Raw genomic sequence first — 20175 nt, forward strand, 5'->3', positions numbered from 1 at the left:
ATTTACCTAAAGGTTGAAGATAATGATGTCTTTCTTGACCTTGTTATGCTATTAATAAGAGGGGGGAAAAACAGAGCACCACATGGTGGGGCTTGATCTTGCCATTCATAAGCATGCCTCTCTTTACCTTTTCTAAAAGCAAATCCTAAAGAAACAAAAGAACTGGATGTCGGTGCACATGTCCGCCGATCGTTAACTAGTAGTGCAACACACGTATTATCATTGGCGAAAGAAGGTAGAGAAGCATTTTGCTCGAGCCACATCGACTGAACTTTGCCCGAGTGCATGTTGGCTCCGTAGCAAAGTATGCAACCATGCCTACTAACAATAAGTTATGTTCTAGATTTATCCAATAGATCTAGTTAATCGGGCTAAATTTGAACATCTGAATTATTAAAAAAAAAAAGAAAAAACAGGGGCAATAAGTTAAAGCCTGAGAGTGAGATCAGGCTCCTCCTCCTCCTCTGGTCGTTGCTGTTGCTGGGTAACTGAAGTGACCGAACTTGAATCCGCCATTGGCCTGAAGCTCCCAGGCCAGCAGCAAAAATCCAGCTCCTCATCTTCCACGAGGCCTGCCCTGACCGGCTCCATCCGGCCCCTCCCGGCCATCCCGTCGCTCTCCTTCTTCTTCCACTTCGCCACTCCGCGGTGAGCCGAAGAGTGAGCTTGAATTCCGAGCGAGCGGATCCCGGAGCCGTAGAGGGGCAGCGACGCCATGCTCGCACAGGCGTAGGGGAAGGCCGCCTCCATCCGCACCGCGCGCTTCGCCAGCGACCGCTCCCTCTTGTGGGCGTTCTGGTGGCCTCCCAGCGCCTGGGAGCTGAAGAACTTGCGATGGCAGTAGTTGCAGGAGAAGACTCTCTGCGACCTCGGCCCGCACGCAGCCGGCGACTCTCCGCCGCCGCCGCTGCCGCTGCTCTCGCTCGTGCTCTGGACGGCCTTGAGGGAGAGCTCGAGGCGGAAGGGACGAGGGGAAGCCACTGGATTCCTCACTTCAAACGCACCACCATCTACAGATGCTTCTCTCTCGGACTTGCTCATGTATAGACGACAGTTAGCAACAAATACAACGACTGCAGTCTTCAAAGAGCGAAAACTGAAAGAATTGGCCTTGTGGTTCTGGTTCTCCAGCTTCTTATGGTGCCAAAAAAGGAGAGGATAGACTTGTGAGGTCACAGGGCACATCTCTAATTATGGAACCCTAAAGTGTATGCCTTGCACTTTTACTCAGAGTCAACCCTAAAATGACCATAAACAGTAAAAGTTGATAACCCTGGGCTGCTTTCAGGATGACCTCATGTTGATATTAAAGGAAAATAAATTAAGAGAGACTTCCTCTTATACAGTGAGTAGTGACTATTGAGGTATTTTACACTAGTTGAAAATCAATCTCATCCCGAATGACCATGAGCCAATAAAGAAGTGGTTGATGGTATCTTTTTTATGCTCCAGTTCCTACTTTCCCTTTCTCTTTGGGCCCACAGCTATGTCCTTCCTTTGACCGATTAAACCTTGGTCGGCTATGATTCAAGGACCTCAGCGGACGACAAATTGGCTAGTCGACGTGACCTTTCTCACAGTCAAGTTAGCTTGGATTTGAGAAAATGAACAAAAGTGTGAGATGAAAAATAGAAAAAAAAAAACGAAGTAGCTTAAGAAAACCATACCTTTGAATCTTATATAGCCGATGAGAAAGAATATTCATATAAATTATCCCTCGAGACGTAGGCTAGGCACATAGGCGACCATCCTATCAGATGGCAGCATGTATGAGGATAGAATGTCAAGGGACATAGTCATTGGATCGTACATCTGACATTATCAAGTCATTAGATAAGTGTTGCATGCCTTTGGAGTAGATAGCCTCCAAGGATCATTACCGTGTCAAGACATGTCAGTGGTTGAGGTAAAAAAAGAGTCCGCTCACTCCTTCTTTATGCTCTGTTTATTTAGGAGAATAGAAAATAAAATTAAAAATAAAATTTTATGATAAAAAAATTTTCATCGTTTATTTTATTAAAATTTTTCAAAGTAAAAGTAATGTAATCCATCAACGGATAATTTTGGAGTCAAAATTGATCATCTCAAAATCAGATAGAAAACAGCGGATGGAAAAAAAATGACACATGCATGTACCCCTTTTGCATTCACAAAATTACATTATATACCAAAATAAAATGATGCATGTAGTCTTTTTAACTCACAAAATTATACTATGTACCAAAAAAATAACGCATGCACTCTTTTTTATTTACAAAATTACATCATAAGTATTCACGTTCCTCTATTAAGGTAAACAAGTGTGTAAAGGAAAAAATTTCTTCACCCTTTCTTTTCTCTTCCTTCAAAAATAATTTTATATCGTTGATTTCTTTCCTTTCCTCATCCCCACTCTAAAGTAAACATAGCCTTAGAGATCGTTGTGTTCGAGTGAATCAGGAAAATTGGAGTAGAACATCACCAATACAAAGTTTTTAGAGAAGTTTGTCAAGTAAAAAGCTAAAACAAAAATTTAGAATCACTCTCGCCATGAGATTTGAGGTTTTTAGTCCAAAAACATTAGTGAAGATTCAAATTTTATTTTTTCTCTCAAAATTAACAATGTGAGCAGAGCCTCTCATTAATTAATTAACAATGAAGTTTGAGATTTCTGGAGAGTTTTTTTAATTATTATTGGGGAGAGAATAAGAAGTTTTTACATTTATGATATATTAAAAATTAAAAAAAAAATAAAAACTCATAATATTGGAGATGCCCTTAGCCTTTGGGCGTGCAGCAATGGTGACGAGGGCGACAGCTTGACCAGGTTATCCGGGCCGCATCAGGGGCAAAGCTTTATGTGTTGTCTTTTCTGTGAGACTTAATTCGATGTATTCATCTAAAACAAACAAACAAGAAGATAATTCGTATGTGGAGAGCAAAGCAGCTTTGAGAATATAACACATCTCTAAATGTGAGGATGCAGCAGCAGCAGCAGCAGCAGCTTGGGTGGTCACAGATAGATAGATACTTGTTTACATGGCATGACAGTGCCAGGATAAAAGTAGAAGATTCTCAAACTTTTTTTTTTAATAAATTTTTCTTTACTTTTAATTTGTTTATTTTGCTTTCAACTTTGTTTAGTTGCTGCCGTGTATTGAAGAGATAGAGATCGAGGTGTCTCATCAGAGTCTAGTATATTCCTCATGTATATCTTCTCATATTTTTGTATGGTCCCATTTGATTCTTTTGGCGAGATTATGTTTGTCAATGGCTCAATCCACTTGGAGTTGTCATGAACCTTTTGATAACTATTTTTGTGATCATTTAGTCAACTGAAGGATTAGGAAAGAACTGTGAATAAATTGTAAATGAGGAGAAACGACAGACGATAAACTTTTACCATTAGCCTGTCTCACATTTTGTCCATCAAACAAATCTAAAAAATTTAATAATCTATGTGAAAATTAAATCCCTGAAAAATACACCCTACCTCTTAATACCGCATCAACAAAATAAAAATGATCATATCTAATGTAAAGTTGTTTAAAGCATTAATTTGCCATGATTCCCCACCACTTATAACATATGGACCCTCAAGTTTAAGGGAAAAGGACAAGTACAAGTTGAGGAGTGCTTGAGGATCACAATCAAGGTAGGAAAATTATTTATTATAATTGAACAACGATTATGAATTACAAACGTTGAATTGTTCTGTTCAACCCAGCTCGTCAATTTTGACTTCGTATTCTTCTCTTGTCGATAGAACCTTTACCCGCACTGTGCCTCGTCGCCACTCGGAATTGCCCGCCAACAAAGGCCTACTTGCATTGATTCGTTCAGCGTGCTTAAAAACCCTATCAAACATAAAAAAGAGGGGGGAAATCAAGAGGGAAGCAAAGCAAGGGGAAAGAAGTGTTTTCTAAACCGATCAGCGAGGTGGATTTTCTGTTGAACTGACAAAAAGATGATCCGGAAGGAATGTGCTATCTGTACCATTCTCATGTTAACCTGCCAGATCGACGCTGCGGCCTTTTCTTCGAGTTCCTCAACCATCGAGGCCCGATCTTCGAGTTCCCCATCCAACGGAAAGACTATGTCACCCGAGAATGACTATATCGAAAAATAACAGAATTGCAACCATCTAATCCCTGTGTTACTAACTGATACGGTCCATATTTTGTGGGTCAGTATGATAATGCGATTATGAGTCAATATCACAAGAGGGTCAGAAGTCAAGTTAACCTGAAGGTCAAGAAGGTCAGAAGTCAAGCCTCCGTGGCCGGTCAGCAGTCAAGTTGACGTGGAAAGCATGGAGGTCAAAAGTCAAGCTTATGTGACCAGGGTCGTAATGGTCAAGATAGGGGATTATAAGCCGGACAAGGACCAGCCCTGGCAACGGTCAAGGACCAGGCCCATGGGCCAAGTGTAATTGGGGATGACATACAAGCCGAGGATCATGTATACCTGCAGGTCTAGACACAGACCTGAAGCGCAGGTCAAAACACCCAAGCCAAGGATCATAGGTGTACAAACAGGTCTGGATACAGACTCAGCGTGCAGGTCGGGACATCCAAGCCAAGGATCATAGGTATACAAACGGGTTTGGACACAAACCCAGCGTGTAGGTCGGGACATACAAGCCAAGGATATCAGAATAGTAAACAGCAGGTCTGGACACCGACCCAGCGTGCAGGTCGGGACGTACAAGCCAAGGATGGCAGTAAACAGCAAACAGGTCTGGACACAGACTCAACGTGTAGGTCGAGACATCCAATCCAAGGATCATAGGTATACAAACAGGTCTGGACACAGACCCAGCGTGCAGGTCGGGACATACAAGCCAAGGATATCAGAACAGTAAACAGCAGGTCTGGACACCGACCCAGCGTGCAGGTCGGGATGTACAAGCCAAGGATAGTAGCGGATATGAGCAGGTTGAGGTGCAGATCTCGGAATGCAGACTCATCGTTCAGACACTACAGGACAAACCAGTCAAGGAATCGTAACGACTTGTCAGAGAATGTCAGAGAATAATCAAGGTGTTAGAGAATATGCTAACAGACGGGGCTCAATGCGCCTTTGGTTTTGCCGCCAACCTATTAAGAAGAGCCACGTGTCAACCACCGTCAGACAAAGTCTGATAGCCGACATTCCCTGACACCCATCAGACTCAGAAACTTCCGTTGCAGTATAAAAAGGGATGCCTTGTCCCTTATGCAGGTACGCTCACTCGTCATTTCTTACTAGTCTGTTACTTTTCGTCTTTTCTCTACAATTTCTAGGGAAAAAGTACCTGACTTGAGCGTCGGAGGGCCTGACCCGAGGACTTTTTTCCTGATTTTTGGTCTCTAACGACTGGTGGACTCGTCTGAGTGTGTGTAGAGCGACAGCGTCATCGTCCTGGTCATCTCTCTCCGTCGGCCGCTCGTGTGAACCTTTTGAGGGGGGCACCCGGTAGATTCAACCCCTCAGTGACCTTTCGTCAACTTACAGTACAACAAGGTTCGTCTTCATCCGACTCAGCTTCCGGACGGGATCACTAACTAAGAAGTGGATAACTGAGAAGCTATTTCGAGGAAAATTTGACCAGTAACTACATTTTCTTCTTAACGAATATGATTCTTGATGGAGTTTCTACATTTTCATTCTGGACGACTCAATAACAATAACAATAACAATAAAATGATAGAATCCACTTACTTCAACTACAACAGCATATCCCCAAATCCAAAACGACAAGCAGGAATATCTTCACTGCCGAATGTGGATAGCAATCGATCATATCTTCCACCGCCACAAAGATGTGTACGATAAAATTTTCCACTCAACAGTTAATCTAGGTTGTCCTCCTTCGCCTTTCCTGTCATCTGTAATTATTTCCTATCTGGTGATTTGTCATGGTATCAATGTAATTAATATTGACATTAAGACATATTCCATTCATCCATGTGGCATTGGGCTTTCCCTAATCAACAGATTAGTTGAAAACCGAAAAAGAGTTAGAATATTCGTTTAAATAAACAGCTTACTTCTGGTGAAACCTGAAGTGAGTTTTAGTTCTTGAAAAGATTTTATTCGGTCACCTTAGGTGCCAAAATTTAGTTAGTATAGATGGTGTTGGTTATTATATTTTCTGTGACATACAAGATTAAAGATTGTCAATCATTTAAGATGTAATCTTACACGTCTTCCTTTGTTTACTTGAATCACTTCTACAAGCAAATATATGTAATGTAAAAAACTATTCTCGAGAGAATTGCAATTTTAGTAATCCTATAGTAAAACCCTGATTTCATTCTGCAATGCACATGCTCGCAAATATATGTAAGACAAAGTTTTGCTTCTTCAATGATGCAGAATCTAGGTAAGTCAAATGATAGCAAGAAAATGAAGGATTTGTATGAAAATACCTTTCGGCTAGAGATTCTGATTCCCACATCTGACGATGTTATTCCAAGCCGTTCAAATAACAGAACAATCGCATGAATAAGTTCAGCCTCTGCCTATCAAAAAGCAAGACAAGTTCATGATAACAAAAGTGATACAGAAGAAATCTTGCAAGGACCACTCAGCAAAAGCTGAAACAAAATGCACGTTTTCTAATTCAATTTTTTTGTCCAATTCAAATAACTAGTTCCTATTTGGAACAGAAATTTAAGATTTTCAAAATCTACAATCAAAAAATTGCATGAAGATTTTGCTGTTCAGCAAATATAAAATACGGTTAGGTCTTCTTTGGCGCTTGAAAATTTTCTAATTTTAATTTTTAATTTTCAATTTTCAGAAAAGGCTATTGAAATTTAAAAAGACAAGCGAAAATAAATATTTCTAAATTGATTAATTGATCAACTTAGAAAAGGCTATTGGATTTAACATATTTCTAAATTGATTAATTGAAAAAGAAAACTTTTTTAACTGGTACAATATGACCCTTGTTGAACGAGCACAACTTGTCAAAAACAAACTTTTAGGAACTGGCAAAAAGGTTTGGAACAGCATCCAAGCCAATTATAGCATGATATTGGAAGAACTAATGATGATATAACTAGAGATGAAATGAGAAATGATTGCACATATATTTCATCGTACTCGATCAACTGTATAATAAATTCATAAACCTAGAACAACCACACTTAAGTCAGATAGAATATTGATTCGAATTTATAGTCTACGTAGGTGTTGTGATGTTAATGGACCCATAACTTTGACACAAAGAAATGTTATAGTCTCACTTAGTAATCCTTCCCCTAAGAATAAAAAATCATTACATGTCATAAACCACAAGACTTGACCTTAGAAAAATGACTTAATCTTAGAGGGATCATCTTAATGAATTGACTTTAAAAGATTGCCCTGATGATCTGATTTTAGAAGATTCGTCAGATGGCATATTCTTGGAAGAGACTCCTATTCACATAATCCTTTTATAGAGCAGTCCATATGCCACTAATCATGGCTAGATTCATAAAATAACTCATTTATATTATTCGGAGAAACCAAAATAGAAAACTGAACAAGAAAAATCAAAAACAACCCCTAGTATTATGGGGTTCCATTGGTGGAGATAGAGGATACCATCTCTTGTTCCATGTAAAAATCGCTTTTCCATGCTTAAATTTCTGGATCCGTCATTGGACTCAAAGGCAACCATACATTGCACGCCAATTGATTCATTAGCACAGGCAATTCTAGAATAACTCCTTTAAAAGCATTTACATTCCTTGCACCATCTTTTATTTTGAGAGAAAAATTGATTTTAATGCTTACTTCTTTACCTCACCAACTTATTTAACCATTAACTTATTTATCAAAAAAGAAGAATCAGGGAAGCCATAATCTTTATCATTCATATGACAGATTTCACATGATAAATTAAAGAACAATAGCGCATCGTGTGCAATCAATGCAAATATGTAAAAATAATGTAATATGAAATTGGGCATACCCGCACTCTGGTTACACCAAAGATATCCATATTCCATCGATAATGCTCTCGACGTCTTCCCCTTGTCATTTGTTCTTATCTCCAATATTGCCCGATTGTAAACCATTTTAATGGAAGAGAGACAGACTTTCTGAGAAAAAGAATTTTTGGCACAACCTTACAATTTTGATTCGTTTTTTTTTATTTTCACATCAACTTGATTTTGTTTGTTGTTCGGTTATTCATGAGCACAATTCGTTCTATCATCATGAATGGTCGCACAGAAGATTCGTTTCAATCGATCTGTGTCTGACTGAAAAAATTATCCATATTAGGGATATGTTATGAAAAACTTCTTGCAGAGAAAATCTATGTGGGGATATATTTCAGGCGTGCGAGTTCAACCTACGAATATCAACGCTGATGATTATGCAAAGTCGTTGGATGTTTGAGAGACCGATAATACGAAGATTATTACGTGGATCAATAATTCTATTTCACACTCCATTGGTGCTCAGTGTAGGTGCAGCGGAGGCCGGCAAGAAGGGGGTGAATTGCCTGCAAAATTAAACTATACCCTCCTCAAAGCTTTCAACTCAAAAATACAATAACAATTATAAAATTAAAACAGAAATGAAAGAGGAGACAGAGGTTTAACTTGGTTACAACCAAGACGGTTGTTAATCCAAGGCAGTCGAAGATTGTACTAGCAGAGTTTCCTTCACTGTATGCGGAGAAGCCTTTTTACACACTTAAAATGCTCACTAGTTGTTAGGAATTGATTACAGAGTTTAGTTCTGAGTTGCTTTATAATTCCTAGTTCTAGGGGCCTTTATATAGCCTCTGGAAAATCTATCTTGAGGGTCTAAGGCGCCTCCAATAGGGGTCCAAGGTGCCTCCATCGAGTGGGCGGATAAAACTTTATCTGAAAGTTCAACGACCATTTTGGCCTGGTACAAGGCGCCTCCAACGGGCATTGAAGGCGCCTTGAGCTTGAACTCCAGCACACTTCTTCCTTCGCTTTGACTTCCGAAGCTCCGTTCTTTTGGGTGATTCCGGCCAACCGAAATAGGGTTCACCCGAATCCAATTTCAGGCCTTCTCCTCGAGCATCCTTCCTCCCCGACTTAAGGTTCCTCGAACGTCGCGCACGTTCTTCTCGCCCACCGGTGTACTCTTCCGCAGCTCTCTCGTCCTTCGAACGCACCGAGCCCGTCGACTCCCTTCCCGTGTCGTCCTTCTCGCTAGCTACGTCTTCCGCTCGATTTTCTGCGCTCCTAAGCTCCTGCACACTAAGACACAGGGATCAAAACACAAAGCAAGACCTAACTAACTTGGTTGATCACATCAAAACACCCACGGGGTCCAATAATCTCTCCCTTTTTGATGTGCATCAACCCAAGTTCAAGTTAGGGTAAAAATAGACAAATAGTAATTTTTTAAAGAAAATTACTAAACTAACATGTTAAACATAAGTTTGCAATAAATAAAATTGCAACTACTTTAAACAGAATTTTTCAAAATTTTTTTTAAAAATTCTCTCCCCCTAAACTTGTACTTTTCTCCCCCCCCCCTTTGATCACAGCAAAAACGGGGTAAGAATATGATATTAAAAAATATTTAGCAAATTTTTAATTTCTAAGCAAGATGAATTTGTCAAAAATTTCTAAGTAAACTAATTTTTAGAATTTTTCAAAATAATTTCTAACTAAAAATGAATTTTTTAGAGTTCTCCAGAAAAAATTTCTAAGTAAACTAATTTTTAAAACTTTTCAAAATAATTTCTAAATAAAAATGAATTTTTAGAATTTTCAAAAAAATATTTGAAAAACTTTCAAAGCATTATCTAATTCTAGTTTTAATGTTTTTTCAGAAAGTTAATTAAATAGTTTATTTCAATATTTCAGCTTCTAGGTCGTGGCGAGGCACTAGACCTTCTTGGTTATTGGAGCAACAACCACTTCCTTAGACAAAGCTTCATAAAGAAATTTTAACGTTTAACTTTTCTTCTGAAAGCCTAAAAAAAATTAATTTAGCACAGATTTTGGAACCCAATAGAGGTTCCTTCCTACAGGATTAATCAAAAATCTGGGGGATACATAAGTTTTAGGAATTTTCCTAAGTTGACATTGATGATGTTTAACATACCAGTTTAATTTTCCATAAATCTTAAGTTTTGATTTCTGAAAAATATTTGTTTTTAAATATGCATCAGATTTCAATTTGTCAATTTCTAATTTTAAGTTATCATTTTCTGATTTTAATTTATCTAAGATTCTATTTAGTCTTTTTTTCTAATTTAAATAAATCTTTTGAAAGAGACTTGATAAATTGAAACGACTGAGTAGGGGTTAGAGCACGTACCTGACTTGGTGATGCTCCCCCTTCATCGTCGCTTTCTTCGTCTGAAGTTCCTCCCCCTTCATCTATGCTCATTTCTGAGCTTGACTCTTCTTCCAGCTGATGGTTAGCCATTAGTGCTAATCCAGAGAAGACTTCTACTCCCGATTCGGAAGTAGACGAATCTGACCAAGTGGCCTTCAGGTTCTTGTGTTTGGAGGATTCTGGTTTCTTGTACTTTGTCTTTTCCTTCTCTTTCTCCTTTTTCTTTAATTTTCGGCAGTCATCTTTGATGTGCCCTTCTTCGTTGCAATTGTAACAACAAACCGTTCTTTTTCTTTGTTGATGCCTCTTTGTCTGCGATCTAAATTTATTATAATTAAAAAACTTATTGAAACGTTTTACCAGTAGTGCCGCTTCCGATTGGTCGATCGAGGCTTCGGAGTCAGAATCATTTGTTCTTGCCTTCAAGGCAATGTTCTGACTTGCTTTCTCCATTTTATTGGGCTCTGCAATCCGAGATTCGTGAAGTTCAAATGTAGAAAACAAATTTTCTTAAGTACTTACCTCGAAGTCCTTAGAGATGAGGAGGCCCACTCTAGAGTTCTGGGGAAGACATTGAGCGCGTACCGGATTGAGTCCCAGTTTGATACTTCTTCTCCAAGATTGCTTAGTTGAGTTATTAGCCCCTTAATTCTTGCTTGGAGTTGAGCTACCTTCTCGCCATTGTTCATCCGAAGGTTCGTTAATTAGGTCCGGAGGATGTCGCGCCTAGCTAGCTTAGCTTCCGAGGTACCTTTGTGAAGCTCTAGGAATTTGTCCCAGAGGTCTTTAGCGGAATCGTAGCTCCTGATCCGACTTACCTCCTGGGGCGGCAACACGCTGAGTAGGTGGAATTCCGCCTTTCCGTAGGCCATGAATTCTGCCTGCTCCTTCTTTGTCCAGTTGAACTCTTCTTTATCTTTTGGAACTACATAGCCATATTTCATGATTAAACAAATATCAAATTCTGTCTTGAAAAATACCTCCATCCGGCGTTTCCACGTCGCGAAGTCTCCGTCGAACTTCGGGGGATGAATATTCACTCCGGCCATCGTCTTGATCGTTGTGCTTCAATCGGCGATTAGTCCTTCTGAGGCGGTCTGGCTCTGATATCAATTGTAGGTGCAGGGGAGGCCGACAAGAGGGGGGGGGAATTGCCTGCAAAATTAAACTATACCCTCCTCAAAGCTTTCAACTCAAAAATACAACAACAATAATAAAATTAAAACAGAAATGAAAGAGGAGACAGAGGTTTAACTTGGTTACAACCAAGACGGTTGTTAATCCAAGGCAGTCGAAGATCGCACTAGCAGAGTCTCCTTCACTGTAGGCGGAGAAGCCTTTTTACACACTTAAAATGTTCACTAGTTGCTAGGAATTGATTACAGAGTTTAGTTCTGAGTTGCTTTATAATTCCTAGCTCCAGGGCCCTTTATATAGCCTCTGGAAAATCTATCTCGAGGGTCTAAGGCGCCTCTAATAGGGGTCCAAGGTGCCTCCATCGAGTCGGTGGATAAAACTTTATCCAAAAGCTCAACGACCATTTTGGCCTGGTCTAAGGCGCCTCCAACAGGCATTGAAAGTGCCTTCAAGGTGAAGGCGTCTTCAATGCCCAATGAAGGCGCCTTGAACTTGAACTCCAGCACACTTCTTCCTTCGCTTTGACTTCCGAAGCTCCGTTCTTTTGGGTGATTTCGGCCAACCAAAATAGTGCTCACCCGAACTCAATTTCCGGCCTTCTCCTCGAGCAGTCTTCCTCCCCGGCTTAACGTCCCTTGAACGCCACGCACGTTCTTCTCGCCCACCGGTGTACTCTTCCGCAGCTCTCTCGTCCTTCGGACGCACCGAGCCAGTCGACTCCCTTCCCGTGCCGTCCTTCTCGATAGCTAGTGTCTTCCGCTTGACTTCCTGCGCTCCTAAGCTCCTGCACACTCAGACACAGGGATCAAAACACAAATCAGGACCTAACTAACTTGGTTGATCATATCAAAACACCCACGGGGTCCAACACTCAGTTGGTCATGTAAGAGACAACCAAAGAGATTTAGGTTCATCTGGCAAGATTTGCACACAGTCTAACTTTGCCAAACAATATCAATTGAAAGTAGATATATGCACACTTCGGTAGTAAAATATGACATTCAAGATGTTTATTCTGCTATGTCAAAACTATTAGACCAGTTTGCACTCACAGAATCCTCAAAATTGCTAGCATTCCTAGCTTATGTCACTCGTAGAGAAAAATTGTGTATGGTCCAATTCTTGATGGCTCTTCGTGATGACTTTGAAAAATTGTGTGGAACAATTTTACATTGTAGTCCTCTCCCTTCCGTTGATTCAGTAGTACATGAATTGCTGACCGAGGAGATTCGTCTTAAGAGGATTATTGCACCATCTACGTCATCTATTTTTGTAGCACCACAGCGGTCTATGCCATATAATCAAAATAGGTCAACTTCGAAGTTTCTAGTGATGAGTGTGCTTATTGCAAAGACAAAGGACATTAGAAGTCTCAGTGTCCATTATTGTTGAATAAAGATAAACTACCGCATTAGTAAAAATGACCACTGCAACAATAATATCAACAACAATGACTTCAATAGCCACCATTCCTACATCAGAATGCTTCATAAAAATCTAGTAATCAATCACAACAGTTGTCAAATGGACTATCTCAGTCAAATAATGCAGTCGTTGCCCCCTCTTTAGATCTGCATATGTTTGAGCAGTTTTAACAATTCTTTGTTTCACAGCTCTCTGCCATGTCTGCTTCTTCTCATATAAGTTTATCATCCTCTGGTACATAATGTATATCTTTGTCTTTATGGATCTTAAATTCTGGAGCCTCACATCATATGCCATCTAACTTATCATCTTTTTTCTCTTTATCTTCTAATTCATCTTTATCAGTTATAACGGCTGATGGTACTCCAATGCCATTATTAGGTGTTGGTTCTGTTGTTACAACATGCTTGTCTCTTCCTGATATTTATTATATTCTTAGTCTTACACTTAATCTTGTTTATGTTAGTCAATTGCCCGAGTCTGGATATTCAATTTCTTTTTCTTCATTCAATTGTTATGTGCAAGACCCGATTTCAGAAGGTGATTAGGATAGGTCGTAGGCAATGAGAACTCTATGTCTTGGATAAGCGTCAAGTACTAGATGTTGCAGTTTCTAATGTCGATTTATTATCTTTCGATTGAGTTGTTCTTCTTCTGATTTTTATTTGTGGCATACTTGTTTAGGTCATGTTTCAACGTCTCATTTATAATTTTTAGCTTCATCTGGAGTATTGAGAACTTTTAAAAGTCATGATATTTCTGATTGTAGTGGCTGTTGATATGGGTTAGGTTTAGTAGGTCCCCGGTGAGAAGGAGAAAGGAAATAGCAGAATTAAGCAAGCGCTAATATTGACCGGCATATACCTTCAGAAGGATAGGCCAATATCGGCCGGTATATACCTTAAGAAAGTAAAGTAATATCGTCCGGGGTATACCTTGAGAAGGATAGACCAATATCGACCAGGATAACAGGCTTAAGGAAAATAGGCCAATATCGGTCGGAATAATATGCCTAAGGAAAATAGGTCAATATAGGTCGGGATAGTATGCTTAAGGAAAATAGGTCAATATCGGCCGAGATAATATGCTTAAGGAAAATAGGTCATTATCGGCCAGTATAAGACCTTAAGAAAGATGGACCAAGTATCGACCGGGTTTACATGTTTAAAATAGATAAATTAAGATTGTCTAAATTAGTACATCTGGATGCGAAAAGATACAAGGCCTTACAAGATCTATATTATATTATCGGACGATTAGGACGTATGTTGAACAATAGTAGTAACTCGCTCGGACATAACTTAGGTTCAATTATGTCCAATACAAATCATAGTATAAGATCGAACTATTTGTAACATAATAAAAACAGGGTCAACAGGTATAGACAATAAATATATCTCCATATAGCTTATAAGACAGGGCGAGAACAAATATTTCAAGAATATTCATAAATAGCTTAATGAAGATCTCTGCAGTATGTGATTGTATAACAAGTTTACTAATTTGGCGGGAAGAATGTTTCTAGACTCTTCTACAGGCACTAGGCGACAAAGAAGGTATATCTGGGGTAAAAAAAAAGATTCCTTAAAAGTTATTTTCTGCAAGTACATGGTTTACGTCATCTCATAACTAACTCTAACAAACCGGGGTCCACTTCATGACTACGGAGGTTATATGAAGTGGTATAAAAAGGGGAATCCTCTCCGTTGGCTAGGTATGCTCACGCTCATCACATTCACAACTATCCATTACAAACCCTAATTTTCGATCACTGTTCATCTTCTTCCTTCCTTCCACACTAAGAGAGATCACTGACTTGAGCGTCGGAGGGCCTAGCCAGGGATTCCCACCCCGGTTTTAGGTCACTGACAATAGTGTTGGTTGGTCTTTTGTGCGTAGGAAGCCAGGGAAGCTCCAGATCTTGGTATTTTTTAGTGAATCCCTCCTTTCGTCCTTGGGTCTTCGTATAAGGAGGGTGTTTGGTGGCTTTATTCTTCTAGATCCACTTTGGTTTTCTTGGATCGGAATTCTCAGGTGTTCTTCTTCATCAACAGTAAGTTCTCACCCCAGTTTTCCATTTTGTCAAGCTTCTCAGACAGGATCAGCTATAAACTGGTAAAATTTTCTGCGTTACTCAATAAAACTTTTTCATATTACAACAACAGGGGGATCAAGATATTATATTTCTTTTACTGATGATTGCACTTGTTATAGTTGGGTTTATCTTATGAAACACATATATGATGATTTTACCATCTTCAATGACTTTAAAACTCTTATCAAAACTCAACATTCGGCGGTTATCAAGTGTTTTCGTTGTGATTTGGGGGGCGAGTACACTTCTAATATTTTTCTCATATACTTGCATAAGAAGGTATTATACATCAAATCTCATGTCGAGAAACACCTGAACAGAATGGGGTCGTAGAGAGAAAGTATAGACATTTGGTTGAGACAGCCTGTTCATTCTTATTGTCTGCAGATATTCCTAGTATTTTTTTGGGAGAAGCAGCTCTTACTAATACTCATGTAATTAATAGGATTCCAACTTCTCACAATTCAGGTTTGTCTCATTTTCAAAAATTGTATGGTTGTTCTCTTGATTATTCCTCTTTACATGTTTTTTATTGTACCTGTTTTCTCCGATCACACGTCGAGCGTTATAAGTTGTCCTTTAAGTCTACTTTGTGTGTCTTCCTTGATTATGATGTTAGTCAAAAGAGATATCGTTGTTTTGATCCAATTAGTAAAAAATTATATGTCTCCCAGCATGTTGTGTTTCTTGAGCATATTCCTTTCTTCTCCATACCTCTTCTATTACATGACATGACTCATGCAGATCTTATTCGCATTGATTCCTTCAGTACTGACACTAACGAAGCCTTCCCCATGGCTACTCTTCCACATGACGACTTCATTGAATCTGATATTTTCGAGACATCTCCTCCCCCTCCCCCTCCTGCGACTGTTCCATCACCTTGTGAGATTGTGGACAATCATATTCGTCGGTCTATACACCCTCGTAAGTCTACTAAACAACCTGATTTACTTATTCTTGTTATTCTACTTCCTTTGCTTCTTTTGTTGCCTTTGTTATATAGAGAAGCTACTGGTAACACTCTTTGGCAGATGCTATGGACGAGGTATTAACTACTCTGCATCATACTCATACTTGGGATTTGATACCTCTGCCAATAGGGAAACGCGCCATTGGTTCTCATTAGGTCTATAAGATCAAAACTAAATTTGATGGTTTTGTCAAACGGTACAAAGTTTGTCTTATTGCTAAAGGTTACTCTCATGAGTATGACATAGATTATGAGGAAACTTTTGCCCCTGTTGCTAAAATGACCATTGTTCATATGTTAGTTGTCGTTTCCTCTGTTCATTAATGGAAAATATGTCAGATGGATGACAAAATGTTTTCTTGAATGGTAATCTTCAAGAAGAAGTGTATATGATGCCTTCTGGAGTTGCTCATCGATCTGGTGAAGTTTGCAGGTTTCGTAAAGCTCTCTATGGACTCAAACAAGCACCACGTGCATGGTTTGCGAAGTTCTCTACGGTGATTTCCTCGCTTGGCTGTTGTCCTAGTAATTATGATTCAGCTTTATTTGTCAAGTATATGCGTGCAGGTCGTATACTTTTATCTTTATATGTGGATGACATGATGATTATTAGTGATAATTTTGATGGAATTGAGTCTTTAAAGTTTGAATTAGCTCGTTATTTCGCTATAAAAGACTTGAATTTACTATGCTATTTTTTGGGGATTGAGATCGCCTCTTCACCTAAAGGTTATCTCTTGTCTCAATCAAAGTACATAGCTGATCTGTTTGAGCATGCATATCTCACTGACACTAGGTAGTTGATACTCCCTTTGAGACTAATGCTCGGTACTCTCTATCAGATGATTCTCCTTTGCTAGATCCTAACCTCTACTGTACAGTTGTGGTAAGTTTGGTTTATCTCACTATGACTCGTCCTGATATTACATATGTTGTACATGTGGTTAGTCGGTTTGTCACTGCACTTACCACAGTTCATTGGGCTATTATTTTTTGCATTCTTCAGTGTTTTCGGGGAACTCAATTTCAGAGTCTCTTATTCCCTTCTAATTCATCGTTAGAGTTCTGTGCATACTTTAATGTTGATTGGGTGAGTGACCTTATGAATCATAAGTTGACTACCGATTTTTGTATTTTCTTGGAGATTCTCTTATCTCTTGGAAGAGTAAAAAGTAAGATATTATTTTCAGATCTTCCACAGAAACTGAGTACCGTGTCATTGCTACCACCACTTGTGAGATTGTTTGGCTATGTTGGTTGCTTGCAGATATAAGAAATTTTCTTCAAAAATCTACTGCTCTTCATTGTGATAATTAAAGTGTTATTCAAATTACGTGCAATATAATTATTCATGAGAGAACGAAACATATTGTGATAGATTGTCATTTCATTCGTCATTATCTACAGTTTGATATTATCACACTACCTTTTATTTCTTCTTCACTGCATATAGTTGATATGTTTACTAAGACTTATTCAGTTTCACACTTCCATTTTTTATCTAACAAACTCTCAATACTTTTGAGTATAGCATCATGAGTTTGAGGGGATTTTAGATTATATAAATTTATTAGAATTATTTATTTATAGTTTTTAGGACAATTTAAACTTTAATCTTTTTAATTTAAAATTTATTTTTTTAATTAACTATATAAAATTTTATACTCTTTATTTCTAAACTAAATTCTGGATTTATCAAATCAAACAGCTACTTGTTTTTTTCCCTAAGCTTCAATCTCTACAAAAGATACTGCAAGTACTATAAACTACTCAAGCTGTGAATAATTGCAAAAACTTCATAAGTAAAGCAGAGTTCATGCATGTGCAATGGGAAATTTGGATGTCTTCAAATGTCTCATGTAACCCATTACCCTTGCTTGATTACTAGCCGTGCATGAGAGGGGGTGAGTTCGGGCCTCAAAGCAGCACGGCAGCATCCTTTATCCTCAAAATTTTGAAGTTAAAAATTGAAAAGGTTGCAAGTCAAAATCAATCCATGTGAATATTGTAATAATATTTAACATGTAATTGAAAGTAATGCAAATCAACATAATATTCAGGGTTCCCTTTGATCCTGAAGAATCTTATATTAAATAATAACTAATAATCTAAAATAACATATCACATAGGCCTAAAAGGGGAAGTAACATCAACTTTGTTGAATTAAACTAAGATTAGATTCTCTACCTTATGAACTGACACATATATAGTAATTGTCCAGAGTTGTTCAAAATTATTCCATCAGACCTTACATATTTTGAGCTTGCACTTAAAAAACATGGAAGATCAAATTGTATAACATAGTATGTAATTAATGAAATAAACAGCTTCCTTTTAGATCAACAAGATGACCAGACATTAGATGAAAAAATCTTAATTATAATTAGATAAGAAAGTCCCAGTAAATCAGATGGATCGAAGGGCAAGAAAATTCTAATAAGTTAATTAGATTGAGAGTCATGAAAATCCTAATACGTCAGTTAGACCGAGGGATAGGAAAATCTTAATGGGTCAAGGATCATATGACATCAAGCGAGTAGGATTAGGAGGCTTTTATTTGAGGGGGAGTTTGTTAGATTGTAATAGTTACAAACAAAATTCAATATTAAAAAACATATAAAAATAATCATGAACTTATAAGGAAAAAAATATCTCTATTAGTATGAGTTCTTTTAGGTAAAATAAAAAAAAAAAATTATAAGTGCATAGGTTGAAAATATATAATATTATACTATTACGAAGATATCTTAATTTTAGATAATTATCTTTAGAGATGGGACCGTGCTCAATATTTTGGAAAAAAAAATCAAAGTATCACACTATTTTGTGATTCGTACGCATCCAATATTATGATGCATATCTTGTAAGTACTATGTGTATTTTTTTATTTTTTTTTAAAATAGCTTAAATAATATAATCTAAATCTAAATCCTAAACTCTAATAAAAATACACGGGTGCTCATAATGTATACATCATTAGATGTGTATGCTAAAATTTCTCGTTCAAATAAAGACGCTCTTTTAATTTTGACCTAATGTAATGACTATAATGTGTTAAAATAAAATTATTTAATTTGATTAAAAATACAGGTCAGCTTGTGTCATCATTGGCTTCATGCTCAAGTGACAAAAGATAAATATATTTATCCCCAACATTTCAAGATTAATACGGAGGAGATAACTTGATTTCACGCTCAAACAACTATCCTTCTGCGCTGCTACTTGGAATTTTAGATTAGCTCTCTAGACGAAAGATGCTTGCTCTTCAAACAACCACATTTTCTACGCATATTTTTTAATTAGTAATCCCTTTAGCGAATCCAAAAAAAACCTGGAAATAGCATTTTTAATATTTGAATTGATAACGGACGTGTCACGTACGCAGAACTTTCTATCTATGCGACGAAACTTGAGCCGATTAATACGTTTAAATAGATGATGAAAGTCAACTACTGCTGAATATTTTATGGAAGAATTCCATGGATAAATCTAAAGAAATCACGCGCGTTTCAAGTTATTTCTCTCCGAACTCCGTTTATATAGTTTACAATTTGATTATTTTAATAGGGTAATTAATTCATTTTTTTAGTGTTCAGATTTTACCCGATCAATTTTAAAGATAAACCTAATTTATTTATCAAATAAATTCAAAACACAATTTATATACACTTTCTCAATTAAAATTCAAACTCTATTTTTTTTTATTTACTCCTCTAATCCTGTTTACTTGGGAAGACAAAAATAAAAATTACTGAGGGACAAATGTCCATAATAAAAATGTTTTGTCTATTTATTTTATAAAAAATAAATTATTTTTTTCTTTTATTTATATAATGAATAGATGAATTTCATTCAAGGAACCATTCTTTGCACTATAATTTTTTTTTCTTAGAGTTTTTTTATTTCCTTTCCTTGTTTTTTTTTTTGAGATTTTTTAATCTTAAATTCATTTTCTTTCTAAATCCCTTCTTCGAAGTAAATGGAGAGTACCCGTAGGGGCAACTAATACACATTTCTTCTAAATCCGCTACCTTAGCGGCCCCCCTAGTACCGGCTGGCGGGGTAAACCCCAGGTCGTCACTTCCTAAGAATCGACCCCTGACCATTACGCCAGAGATATCATACGCACATTTCTTGCTTAAACCACAAATAAGTTATTTTATTTCCGCTCGTTTAATTAAGTTCGCAAGTCGCGAGATATTTCTATCCAACTGTTGCATACGGCAAAGCTCCTTCATACCAATTCCCCTCGTCT

The 20175-nt window shown here is 37.7% G+C and overlaps 1 protein-coding gene across 1 annotated transcript; it reads right to left on the reverse strand.

The window, feature by feature from the left end:
- Positions 1 to 344: 344 nt before the first annotated feature.
- Positions 345 to 1239, reverse strand: LOC121977958 (zinc finger protein 4-like). The gene has a single exon (XM_042530356.1). It carries the CDS (start codon positions 1183 to 1185, stop codon positions 427 to 429), a length of 759 nt encoding a protein of 252 aa, XP_042386290.1. The 5' UTR covers positions 1186 to 1239; the 3' UTR covers positions 345 to 426.
- Between the last annotated feature and the right edge of the window lie 18936 nt (positions 1240 to 20175).

Source organism: Zingiber officinale, chromosome 4B (genome assembly GCF_018446385.1).
Source record: "Zingiber officinale cultivar Zhangliang chromosome 4B, Zo_v1.1, whole genome shotgun sequence".
Lineage (NCBI taxonomy): Eukaryota > Viridiplantae > Streptophyta > Magnoliopsida > Zingiberales > Zingiberaceae > Zingiber > Zingiber officinale.